Below are 14,252 nucleotides of genomic sequence, written 5' to 3' on the forward strand. Positions count from 1 at the left end.
TTTCTTGTTAGTTAGATCAAATAGCCTATGGTTAGATATAAATATTATACGAAAGCCATTTCGGCACAGGATTATCAGTCTTATTATTTAACCCTTTTGCCAACACGATGAATAAATGAACGCAAGAGGCCAAAGAAGTGTGCAGTCTAATCATCAGAGCTTAAGCAAGTCCACTTCTTGCAGCATAGATTTACGAAAGGATTGAATTCAGTTAGCTCACGACCTTTCATTGCGCACATCAGTTCGCCAGTAATCATTGCACTGAGTAGACCAGCTGCCGAAGTATTTATTAAACACAAAAGTGTGAAGACTATCTTTGACGTTAATTTGTTTGATATGAAAATGGGTGTATGTGGCTAATAAGTTGACAGGGGGTGATTTGTTGGGTTTTAGATTTGTTTACGTTCAGGAAAGACGTCAAAATTTGTGATTTAAAATGACTTGTAGGTAGCTACTGATTAATACAAAAGGTCAGCAATAGCAGCTAGCACATGCCATTCGTTCAATGGCGTGGTTTAAAGATTTAGCTGGAAAAGCTGAAGACCTATTGAATCAAATAGATCAAAATGCTGCGGTTGCTTTCCAAAATGAAAAGAAAGAGAAGATGAACTCGCCATCTCCAACGTGGGAGTCATTTCAGTCTGGGTACAAACAACTTCAATTAGTCCATGTCAACGTTACCATTGTGAAATATGTCAATTTGTAATTGAATTTTTTTCAGCAGTTTGAGTTGTGAACTGGCAGAAACAAAGGATTCATATCAGGAAACCGATGCACTTGCAATCGTTGTTGACTCCGGTTCCACGACTTCAGAACAGATTCTTACCACAGAACCATATGAAAATGGATTTGAGGTATATCAGTGTGTAATAAATCTCAGTAACTATTATCTCCATTCCAGTGTCCAAAGTAATCGATAAAAAAATGTAGCTACGCGATAAGTGGGACGTAAAAAGCACAATTTGAACAGTTTGAATGACCAGAGTACTCTTGTTTTTAAGAACTGTGAAATTGTGGCTCCAGTGATATTACCATACAGCAAATGAATCCCCCACCCATAGCCGAATCATATGCTGCGATGGCAAGATACCATACTTGTAATTGAAATGTCATCACTTAAAGTCCCACTCTGGACCCCCAGATTTATGTTTTACAAGATTTCCGTAAACTGGTTAAGGTGAGTTCTGGGATGATTCCTTTGAAAGGGCAAGACTGGTTTCCTTCCGTATCCTTTCCCAATCTGATCTTTAGCTCTATCTCAAAAGACCTTTTTGTTGGTGGGAGTTTAAACACTGGCCTTCCACCCCCCCCCCCATATGAAACTTTCATTTTCCCACAGCATAGCATGGAAACGATTTATTTGCCTGTAGATTAATGGACAAGTCATTACTATTGATTACTGCCTGGACTGTAATCACTGCAGCTGGGCAACAGTGGTTGAAGTATAGAAGTGTGTGGGATAGGTAACAGTTGATTCAGTAACCTATTTTTATGTAGAATATCTCTTGCATTTATCAGTTTCTATTCATGGTGATTTTTATTATTGTACATTATTTCTATACAATCACCTATTGTGCACTGCGTATGCTATATTTTTCATAGGTTACTAGAAAAACATAAGTGAAAGGGGTCAATGTTATCCCATGACTTGGGGTTACATTGACCCTTCAATTTTTTTTGTATGTAAACACATGCACAGTGGTCCAAGGATAAATAGTAGTGCAGTGCAGTATGAGTATGGCCCTGCAAAGGGATCTCAATGATCTCCATTGAAAACTGAATATATTGTAAAATGTTAAGATAGATATTGGTGAGAAACACATTTCTATGAATATGATTATCAATCCTTTATTTGAAACACACTACAAAAACTTCTATTGACTAAATGCATTAAACTTATTAATTACTAAAATCCTCCCTGGAAATTTATACAGAATTCTGTGCTCATCAGCCTGTAGCTCCAGTGGAGGCAGCTTCCCAATTACATCACAGAATGGGACAGTGAATACACTGATGAGCCAAAACATTATGACCACTTGCGTAATAGCGTATTTGTCTGCGTTTGGAATGAAATACATATGTCTATGCACAGTGCGTGTAATTTGCATAATTAATGGGCCGCTAATTTGCATGCATGCTGATGGCCTTTGATAGTGATCCAGATGGGCTCCATAGGATTTACATCAGGTGAATTTGATTGCTGAGACGACGACTTGAGTTCATTATAATGCTCCTCAGGCCACTGTAGCATGGCTCTGGCTCCAAGAGACAGACAGTTATACTGCTGAAAGATGACATCGCCATTGGGGAAGACATCAAGCATGTAGGGATGTGGGTGGTTCACAGCTGTCAGTGTCTCTTCGATTACTATCACAGGTCCCATGCAAGTACAGGAAAATGTCTCCCATAGCATAATACTGCTCCCACCAGCCTGCATTCATGGCACACTACACGTTTTCAGCTGACGTCCACCTCAATGAGGGCATTTGTAGAGACAAGCAGTGACCTAGTATAGCAAAAATGTGATTCACCTGAAGAACCAACACATTTCCATTGATCGATGGTTGAATGACGATGGTCCTGTGGCCGCGCATTCATAATTGACTATGTTGTTGAATCAACATGTGAACACGTAGACGTAGTTTGCTGTGGAGCGAACAATGTACTTGTGCATACACCAGCACCGTGCTCTTTTGGCAGGTGTGCCACAGATCACCATCTGTCCTGCTTTACAAGCCTTCAAACCCACATTCTGTGAAGAGTTGTGGACATCCAACCATTTAGAACCTAGTGGTAGTTTCACTGTCGTCCTAACTCTTTCTGTAGATGCTCATGAGAGTAGCACGTGAACATTCAACCAGCTTCACTGTTTTCGAGGTACTCGTTCAGTCTCTTCATACTAATAATCTGGTCTTTGTGAAAGTCGCTTATCTCAGTGAATTTCCCCCAATTTGCAGCCCGTATCTTCACTAGGGTGCTCCCCCATCTGTGTCTGCTCCACTTACGTACTTTTGTTACTGTATCATGTGCCCGCAACACCACCAGGCAGTGTCCAATGTCACAGTGGCCAGTGGTCATAATGTCTTGGCATCCGATCCCACGCGTCGGCTTTGACCCGTGACGTAAGGGTGTTGTCGTGTGTGACTTCATGACGGCGCAGAGTTTGGTTTGAGTGTGGCTGTCTCCAGTTCTGTTTTATTTTATTTACTCTTCTGATCTGTTCGTCCTATCTCGTGAGATTTTTTTTTTAAATTTAAAAACACTTATTACTTATTTTAATTACCTGTTTCCTCCAATTTCTGTTTTAGTTTATTAAATTTATCTTTCTGATCTGTTCGTTCTATCCCGTGAGATTTTTTTTTTTTTTTAAAGACAAAAAACACTAATCAGCTACTGAAGTATCTTTATCTTCTATGGGTTGCAGGGGTTACGACCCCTGGGGAGGTGGGTGGGTATTCATGCACGGCTGTCTTCACTTACACGTGGTAGCTACACAAGGCGTCTAAATTTGTTTATATTTCTTTTGCCCCCCACCCAAAACACCCCATTTCCTGCGCTTGTCCCGTTAGTGTCATCAAGCTTCTTGTGGAAAGTGTGTGTGTTTGTTTTTGTTTCCGCCATATTTGTGACGTCATGGGTCAAAGCAGACGGGCGGGATCGGACGCTTCCGTATTTCCGTCTTGGCTTATCAGTGTATTTCTTGTGGACTAACTGTAGTTTTCATTGAGGCAGTAGAGTTACGCCCCATAACTTCAAATAACTTTTCCCTTGTTGTGACTTTTAGAATTACACAAATATAGTGAAAAGTTTGCTTCCTCCTTTTACCCCCATCTACTTTCACCATAGCAAAGTCAGTTGGAGAAAGATCTTGAAACTCACACTTAATGAGCAGAAAATCTTTGGCAGCAGGATTGTCTGAAGGATCAAAATCACTTTCATCAGTTCCCAGAGTCTCTGGCTATTTCATTACACCAAGGTCATCTTCTGATGAAGAATCGTCACACTTTTGGAAGAGAGATTTCGTGGCCACTGAGAGTCATTCACTTGCTGCGAATGACTTAGAACAACCAGGCTGAGGATCATTTGTACTTGCAGACAATTTGAATCTTTTATGCAGTGCAGACACATTTTCATTTGATGATCCTTTGAAAAATTTTGGACCAATGTTCAATGCATGGTCAGCTAAAACAGCTTTACCAGGGCTTGTATTAATTTTCTTTCTTTTTGTATTTGAAAGCGCTATTGGTTTTTTTCTTTTCACGTAGAGACTGTAAATAAGAAATCAGAGGTTCAGCTAGAGCTTCATTTTTCTCTTCTGTATCCTATTCATGTTGGAGTTTAGAGGGTACAGTTTCTTTTTTGAGTGGAAATATGCCATGTGCCTTGAACACATTTTGGAGATTCGTCTTAAACATACCTTCTAGGGTATTTATGAGGTCATTAAGAAGGGTTGCATTGCATTTGTTACAGCTGAGAATTGTGGATTGCTATTTTTTAAAATTGGTTAGTATTTTCCTCCAGTGAGTATTCAAAGAATGAAACAACCTGTAAGCAAAGGTTGTGTTAAATGAGTTGTGTTGGCTGGGATACACAGAAATTTTGTCATGTCATTTCCTTCACATAGCTGAAGAACTTCACTTGTGAAATGTGAACTTAGGTTGTCTCCTATCATTATCTTTGTTCAAGGCAGCCTCGTAGCATGAGGAAGCAGCTCTTTTTCAAAGCAATCTGTAAATATTACATTGTCGAAGCAACCATGTTGAGTTCTGTTATAGTGTGTTCTGTCTCTGCAGCACCATTCGTTGCAACAGGGTGCACCCTTTGGTCCTCCCAGAGTCCAAGTATCATATAAATTTTCACTTTTATAAACAACATAAACTGGAAACAAAACACCAGAAGCAGACCCTCACATCATAATAGTTATGGATTTATTTATTTATCCATCCATAGACGATGCAAATTGTATGGGTGTTGTCAGCATATTAATGCATAAAATACAGACACGGAGATACCTAAATGTACACAATTACAAATATAAACAATTACATACATTTTTTGCCTTACTGAGTTACCCATTTGGACACTGTATTTAACTATTCTATTGAACATATTGTATGATGCCTCTTAATTTCAGTAATTAATCATTAGCATAATTGTCAACAAAACTTACTCATCATTTTAGGTAATCCTTTATGGTATAAAAACACTTTTCTGACAAATAGTGCTTTTAGGGTATTCCTGAAAGCATGTATTTCACTATAGTCTTTGTTCCCTTGTGATAGTTTATTGTATAGTTTAATTCCATTGTATAGCACACTGTTTTGGGTTTTTGTTTTGTTTTTTTCTATTTAGATGTAACTGGCTGTTGGATATGTGGTTCCATGTTTGTGTAGAGATCTTTTCATTGGGTACTGATCAATGTTTCTTTTAATGTGGAACACTGTTTGCAAAATGTACTCACATAGAACAATAAAGATTCCCATAGATTTAAAGAACTCAGTGCAGTGATTTCTCTTGCTACTTTTTGTAATTCACACAGCCCTTTTTTGTAGCTTAAAGACTGTTTGTCTGTTCTGCTCATTTGTTCCCCAGAACATTATCCCATTACTCATCACAGAATGAACATACGCAAAATACGTTGTTCTGGTACATGAACTACTACACACAGAATTTATTATTTTAAATGCAAAGCATGTTGAAGCTATTTGTTTCCCTAGGACAGTAACATGTTCAGTCCATTTTAGTTATGTGTCAACAAGCACCCCTAGAAATCTTGTTTGTGATACACGTTCTGTGAGCTCATCTTCCACTTTTTAAAAGTTGAGTTTAGGTTTTCTGCATATGTGGAAACTAACACTGTGTTTTACATTTAAAGTTCATTTGTCTACTCATCTGCATAAATATGAGTATCTTCAGCTTTGTCCTTTTGTATAATTGGTGATGTTTCACTGATTAGAATGTTACTGTCATCAGCAAACAATACTGCTACACCATGTTTGACACTTGGGGGGAAATAGGGTCAACGGAAGCATCCGATTCCACCCGTCGTGTTTGACCCATGACATAAGGCTGTTGTGGTGTGTGATGTCACTGTGGCGCGACATTTAGTTTGTGCGTTTCGCGTGTTTGTAGGTATCATGTTGATGCGGTCGGTGGTGCTCTCTGGTGGTGTGTTTGGGGGTTTCATGTTAGGTGATGTGGGTTTAGTTTGCACTTGCGGTGTGTTTGTAGGTGGCGTTTTCCTGGGGTCTGTGGTGCTCTCTGGTGGTGTTTGTGGGTTGCGTGTTGTGTGTAGTATTGGGTTCATTTGACTGGTAGACGTTGACTGTTTTTGTCATGGTGCTGATTGTGTGTGTGGAATATTTTGCAGTGAGTTGATGGTGTAGCTTTTTTATGCGTAAGTTACTGTAGTGTCATTTTCGGTTAGCCATGTGTGAATTTTTTATATTAATGTTGTTATGTCTCTGTTAGGTATGGATATGACCCAGAAGATTAATAGTTTTCAGTTATGGAGGCTTATGGGTGACATTCCCTTGCTGCTTATAAATTTCCTGCAACTTTTCGGTCTTTTGGCTGAATTCATGTGGTGTTCGTTGTGTGGAGAACCTATGAGGCTTACCAAAGTTGCGGCATCTCGGACCAGGGACTGCTATATATGGAGATGTTGGAAGGATAACGTATAGTGCTCAATACGTCAAGGTTCCTGGTTCGAGAAATCTAGGTTGGGCATGCCTGAGATTGTGTTGATGAGTTATCATCTGTGCACATGAGGTGGGTGTGAGTGAGCGAACAGTGCTTGACTGGTATTCTTTTTGTCGTGAAGTTTGTTCTGAATATATTAATTACAGGGGTAAGTTGGGTGGGCCTGGGATAGTTGTAGAGGTAGCTGATTGTGTGCTTTTACCAGGCCTGAATCCAAACTGTTCTTTACACAAAAGACTGTACTTTGTTAGATACCCCATGAGCCTAATTTTCATTAAGGTCTCCATTGCTTTTGAAAGTGATGACAGTAAAGAGATGGGCCTATAATTTTCTATATATTTGGGGTCGTCATTCTTATGTAGGGGCAGAACCTTTGTATGCTTTAGTGCCTCTGGGAAGCAACCTGTGGTGAATCATTCATTTATGGTGTGCACTAAAGGGTCTTTGCACTGCCTATACAGCATTTCAGCAAGCACACAGGCACTTGATTTGTACCTGCTGAGATTTTATCTCTTAAGTTCTGGACAACATTGCTTATTTCCTATGAAGTGGTGAGTCGCAACATCATTGTGTAGAACATGTTCAGTGTTTGTACATTTATTGTGGTACCATTGTGCTGTAATTGGATGTTCACCTGTTTTGTCTTTTTTATTATTTCTTTGTGTTTGGTGACATTCCAGGCTGCTTTTATTTTGTTTCCTGCCTTTTCTGAAATTTTATCATTTTGAGACCTTTTTGCTGTTAATAAAATTTTTCTGCATATATTTTTGAAATTCGGGGTCATTTTGGTTTTTTTTTTATGCTGCTGAGATATTTGAATGCTACAGAGGATTTTTTTATCCTGCTGGTCACCCATTTACTTTAGTTTTGTGCTTTAGTGACTTGTAGTACTTTTGGAAATACATTTTCGAAACTGAATTTAAATTATGATAGAAACTTTGAAAACTTCCTATCTGTACTAGTCTCCGTGTACATTTTTTCCCATGTTCCATTGTTCACTTGCTTGATAAATTCAACCCTTTTTTGCTTAGAGAAGACCCTTCTATACATGAATATTTTAGTTTTGTATTTAACAGCTATGTTTAATTTTGAGAGCTTACTGGAATGGTGTGAAAGGCACAGGTTACTTATAACAACATCACAATTTTCTTTCTCCAAATCAGTCAGTATTAGGTCAGTGATTTATGCTGAATGCTTAGTTAACCTTGTGGCTGTGTTAATCAATGGAGATATTCTATAGCTGTACATAATGTTCAGAAATGTGTTGCAGAATCCATCTGGGTTTAATGTGTTGATGTTGAAGTCCCCCACAAATGATAATTTTACCCCAAGGCTTAGTAACTCGGATTAACTTTGTTATGAATGTATCTATGTCACCACTGAGAGAATACATAGTATTGTTATTCTTTGGCCGTAAATCACTAAATTGCAGGATGTCCTTCCATCTGAACTGGCAGAAACTGGAAGACTTCAAGGTGCCAATGTTTCCGGGCACTGCCACTAAAATTAATAATAATAATACTTGGATTAGGCATTTTCATTAGATATTTAAGCATATGTCGTGTATGTCTCAGTTTTACTGCCATAGATTCAAGGTATAAAGTATTTCTGTAGTGGGTAAACTATGTGATCGAGATGATGATCACACATTTGTTTCACAAGCTGTAGCCCCCACCACATGTGTCGTGCATTAATGCTAGTAAATTTTTTTTTTTTTAAGAAAAGGGACGTTGTGTAATCAGTATTTTGGTCATATGAAATAGTGATAAAAGTAATGATCTTTTAAAAATAACATATTTTCATGATTGAAACACAACTGAATCTTTCCCATTTTTGCATACACCAATGTTCTGTTATGCAAACAAATTAGCTATCAGTAGTCTGCAGTTCCACTTCTAGCTGTTGCACTTTATTTCTTATGGACTGGATAGTTTGGTGGATAATTGAAAACACAGAGCAGCTTTACCATGGAGACTTCTCATTTCTCTTGTCTTTGGTTAAAAAATTCATTTGGATGATGATGAGCTATAGTTTTCTTGTCATTCATTTCAATATCCACTGTTGTTTCTGATGACTCCTCACATTTTTTGCGTGTTTTGCTGCAACTGCAGATGGTTCTGTCACTTCTACCTTCTTTTGAGGTGTTTTTTGTTGTTCCTGTTGGGTCTGGTGATGGCGTTGTGACTGTGGGTTTGGTTTTGAAGATTTTAAGGTGTTTTTTTAAATCAGGTTTGCCAGATATTCTTTTCCCAAGCCCTTCAAGTGTAGTCCGTGTTGTGTGCGGAATCTATGCCCTATATTACTCACGTCAGTGGATTTAACATTTTTAATATGTTTGCACATTTTACCAAACTGATTATTGGCAATTTGTATCTCTTTATTAACACACGACTGCCTCATAAGATCGCGGTGATGTGGAATATTCACAATTATAACATTTAAATGTGTGAGACTTTTCAGACACTAAGATCGCACGTAGCACTCACTGTTTTGTTTTTGTTTTTGTATACGTCGTTAGAGCCCCCAAAGGTATGACAGTCTTTATCGTGTAGACTTTTTTGCATCAGTAGATGCAATCATATTTTTATTTCATCATGTGGGGCTCCCAGGGTTCCTGCAACCCACGAGTGTATGTTAGTTTTTTTTCTCTTATTTTATTTGCAAGATCACAACCATGGCTGTTTGAAAGCACAAACAGTTAGCTATCGGATTGCACAGCCTGGAAGTAGTTTTGTGTCATTTCACTAAACACTTCAGCCCAAGCGAGGTGGTGCTGTGGCTAACACACTGGATTCACATTCAGGACGACGGCTGTTCAAATTCAAGTCCGGCACCCCGATTTAGGTTTTCCACCATTTCCCTAAATCGCTTCAGGCTTCTTCCCTAATCTGAGCTTTTGCTCCATCTCTAATGACCTCCAGAATGAGATTTTTCGCTCTGTCTCAGAATGTGAGCTGATATGAAACTTCCTGGCAGATTAAAACTGTGTGCCAGACCAAGACTCGAACTCAGGACCTTTGCCTTTTGCGGGCAAGTGCTCTACCATCTGAGCTACCCAAGCCCCGTCCTCACTGCTTCACTTCTGCCAGTACCTCGTCTCCTACCTTCCAAACTTGCCCGCGAAAGGCAAAAGTCTCGAGTTCGTGTCTCGGTCCGGCACACAATTTTAATCTGTCAGGAAGTTTCTAATGACCTTGTTGTTGATAGGACAAACACTAATCTCCTCCTCCGTGAACACTTCAGCCCAACTTTGGGTCGGTAGAGTCTCACTGTCCACTTTCACGCTGGTTTGTTATTTGCCAGTGTCAATAAATTTTCTTCTCCTGCTTCATGCACATTGTCCTTTCCCTCTTCATCTCATTCATGAGAACTGCATAGGTCTGCACTTCTACAGTTGTTGTAGAAAGTACTCGAAATAAGTTTCAAGTGCAAAAATTATGTTACTGTCACAGTTTTTTTGATTTAACACATTTTTCTTGCTGTTGTTGCATGTCACGTTTGCTCACTTTTCCATAACGGTTGCACTATCTTATGTAAATTTCAATGTATTCAGTTCACATTTCTCAAGCTGTAATTTCGTGGTATCTGTTTTGAAAGTACTGACAATAAACTGTAAACTGGTTGTGTGTTCATTCAGTTTGCTAATTTCGTCCTTACAGTTTTCGCACGGGTTCTTTATAACAGCAAAATTAGTGTTCTCTCTCTCTCTCTCTCTCTCTCTCTCTCTCTGTCTATCTGTCTGTCTTTTTCTTTTTTTTTATTTTAAAAAAGATACATTCTTAACTTTTACCCTTGCTGCTTGATGATTTCATATTACTGACAACACAGTCAGGATATGTAACTCCACAGCGAATTCTTCCCAGTTCATCTCATAGATTAGATTCATCATAATTAAATACATTACAGACTGGTATATCTTTGGAAGTTGTTTCCAAATTGAAATATTTCATAAGTTGATCTTTTGTCACTTGTGCCTTGCTGCGACTAAGATTGATTGCAATCCATGATGTGAGGATAATCTTATTTCATTTGATAAATGTATGGGCCAGATCATCACTTGTATAGTTATTCTGGAATCATCTTTCATTGTGTCCAACTAAGTCTAGGAATGTTGTTGTTATAACTGTAATAAGCAATGGAATCCCCCAATTAGCTCTAGTGGCAATAGAATTTGCTGGTATAGATTCCTCTTCTGATGTTAGTACACTTCGATTTCCTACCTTAATTGGTCCATTGTTCCTTAAGTGGTTTCTCACTGCCTTTCTTTTTTTTATCTAGTCTCTTGGCAGCCCGATTTATTGTTTCTTGGCTATTTTTAATTAACAAGATCACTTCTTCGAGTTTTTCCATAACCACATTTAGGTACAGTCTTGCACCTGAAGACCTTTATTAAGTTCAGTGCAGTTCAATTCTTAATTCAGTTATGGCTGTACTTTATCTATTCAGACTGACACTTTATTCTTTAATGTCATTGTCTAATAAAATTGTAGCCTATTGTGTCTATTCATTACAGTTAAAACACCAGTCTCAATCTAAAACTTGTGCAATAAACAGAACACTTGTAACAACAGAGACTGACCAAGACTAACTAAGAATTTAAATTCATTTTTACCCCAATCTTAATTTGTAAATGATGATTATAAATTACACTTTTGTTTTGTGCTATATTTGGGCAAATACATGTGGATTGAAGGAAATTCACTGATAATATTTAGGGGGTCAGTGCTACCCTTTTTTAAATAACTGTGAATTTTTAATTGTTAAAATTGTTTGTACTGTTTACAAGGTCAGTTAGCTTCATTAAAATGTGTGAATCTGAACATATAAGAACCTGATAATGATTGAATTAACCATTTCTTCTGGGCCAAGAAAATTTTACCGAACTGAATTTATAAGCAGAAATGTAGGGCTCACTTAAAAATTTTTTAAACTATAATGTGTTTTGAATTTTATTTTAAAGTGCATGAATTCAAATCAACAAATACCATTGTATTATAGTATAATTTTTATTTTCAAGAAGATATAGAAGTTTATCCAGATATGGAAAGAAAAGGGTAAATTGACCCAAGGGTCAGTGTTACCACCTGGGGGTCAGAATCATCCCAGTGACAATAACTCCATTGTCAATAAAGAAGGGAGATTATGGTTTAACACACAGTCAGCAACTAGGTCATCAGTGATGGAGCTCTCTTGTCAGTTAAAATGTTATCCAGAATATTTGTCTTGTTACTAAATTTACCATCAGCGCATAATACCTAAAGGAGAGTTAGCAGCTATTAATTTGTATAAATTTTTACTAATTCTGTTTGATATTTATTGGTATCACTGAAGTGATGAGCCTGATCCAGCAGTATATGACAACAGTTGCAGGAAAAATTAAGACGTGGGTCCCAAGTAAAAAGTATTGTGAAACCAAATGTAATTCTTGTCCAGGTCATAAGGACATTAAGGCATTAATGATGAAAACCAGGTACTGGTAGTTGGGAGCAGTTAACAGCCTGCCAAGTATGTGAGGTATAGTATCAGAAGTGACCTGGTCACACCAGGAGCAGCAATTGTGCACACAAATTTTGAGTCTTGTTCAGGCTCTTCAGCAGGATGTATGAAGCTGTACAGCAAGTTAACTGGGAACCAAGAGAATTGCTGCAGGCTTCGGGGAGAATTCATGATATATCTAGCTCAGTTGATGCTGTTTTGAGGTGGGAATACACGAAGAATGGCCTCTACCTTATTGGCTGGAGGGAAACAGGTTAGCGAATTTGTTAGCTGAGAGGATAAGTTGGCTCACAATCACACATGACAAAATTTCTCTCATAACTGATGCATTGGGGTTCCTTTTTTTTATGTTAGAGCGTTTCATTCAGACAGATAGAATGGAATATAATAAAATACTACAGGAACAGAGAAGTTCCAATGTCTATTTAATATCAAGCACCAAAATGCTAGAGGCTTAAAAAACCAAGTTAATGATCTTATTACTTAACATTGTGAACTAGAAAGTGGAAATTTAGTTGATTTACTTTACCTGCGTGAGTACCATGTAAGAACAGGAATAGGCATGTTAAATGTTGAAGATTATAAATTACCAGCTTCCTATTGCAGAAGCAATATGGAGGCAGGAGTTGTCATATATGTGAAAAGTTCAAAACTAAAAATGTAGGTAGCTTTTCAACAGAATTCCACATGGAAGCAGGTGTATGTGAAGTCATCATGCCTTACAAGAGGGTAAAGATTATTACACTTCACAGATCTCCACTGGGAATGTTTCAGAAATTCATAGAAAAATTAGATATTCCCATTATATCACCTGTTTGACAAAAGGAGACAAATAATAATTTATTGTGATTTCATTATTAACTTTTTGAAAGAGTCTGAACAAAACATGATGTAAAAATTTTACTTAACACTTAGCCCAACTTCATTTGTAAAGGTTACCACTAAAATTGTGCATGACAGTAGCACAGTATTCTCCTAGATAAACTGAAGTGGTATGGAATTGAGGATAGAGTCAACCAATGGATAATGTCATATCTAACCAAAGAATGCAGAAAGTTGTACTTAGTAATTCAACCAGTATAATAAGGGGAGATTCCTCTGAGAGAAATCATGTACGGTGTTCCCCAAGGCTCAGTCTTGGGTCTGCTGTTGTTCCTCATGTGTAAATGATCTTCCATCTAATATAAAACAAGCAAAACTAGTTCTTTTTGCAGATGACACTAGCATTATAATAAATACAAACATAAATACAGCAACAGAATAAATAGCAGACAATGTTCTTAAAAGTGGTTTTCTGCAAATGGTCTTGCTCTCAATTTTAAAGACACAACATATTCTGTTCTACACATCTAGAGGTACTACACAAGTGATAAGTCTAACAAATGGTGAGAAAATGATGAATAAGGCGGAAACTTCAAATATCTTTGGTGCCCTTACTGATCAACATTTAAAATGGATAAAGTACCTTTTGGAACTCCTGAAACAACATAGTTCAGCCATATTTGCACTTAGAATCATTGCATATCTTGGGGAGAGACAGAGTGATAAGTTATCATATTTTGCATATCTTCTGTCAGTAATGTCATATGGAATAATGTCCTGGGGTAACACATATTTAAGAAAGAAAGTTTTCATTGCCCAAAAATGTTCTGTAAGAATAAGATGTGGTGCTGACCCAATGGCCGTACTGTAAACATCTGTTTAAGGAGTTGGGCATTCTGACTACTGCTTCACATTAAGTTTATTCCCTCATGAAGTTAGTTGTAAATAATCCCCTGCAGTTCAAAAGGAGCAGTGATGTACATAATTACAATACCAGAAGGAAAAGTGGCATTCTTACTCAATGTTAAGGTTGTCTTTACACGTAAAGTGGTGCACAATGGTGCAATTAATATTTTGGGTCAGTTCTTCCTTGACAGCTCCTCCCATTCTGTAGAAAAATTTCTATTATTGTGAGTGTAAAAGGTGGTGGGTAGGATTTACTAAATCATATCTGTAGATTTAATAACAATAATAGTAATTATAATTATTATAAATATTCAGCATTTAGCCAT

The 14,252-nt window shown here is 37.6% G+C and overlaps 1 protein-coding gene across 2 annotated transcripts in view; it reads left to right on the plus strand.

Moving 5' to 3' along the window:
• Positions 1-328: 328 nt before the first annotated feature.
• The window catches only part of LOC124555703 (golgin-84-like), a 102,586-nt gene continuing 88,662 nt past the window's right edge, over positions 329-14,252 (plus strand). Inside the window, exons 1-2 of one of the 2 annotated variants that reach the window (XM_047129707.1) lie at positions 329-645; positions 722-854. In XM_047129707.1, the coding sequence (XP_046985663.1) occupies positions 506-645; positions 722-854 (273 nt within the window). In that variant the 5' untranslated portion in view covers positions 329-505. The remainder of the gene's footprint in view (positions 646-721; positions 855-14,252) is intronic. The other variant, XM_047129708.1, reaches the window with a different exon arrangement.

Source organism: Schistocerca americana, chromosome X (genome assembly GCF_021461395.2).
Source record: "Schistocerca americana isolate TAMUIC-IGC-003095 chromosome X, iqSchAmer2.1, whole genome shotgun sequence".
In the NCBI taxonomy this organism is placed as follows: domain Eukaryota; kingdom Metazoa; phylum Arthropoda; class Insecta; order Orthoptera; family Acrididae; genus Schistocerca; species Schistocerca americana.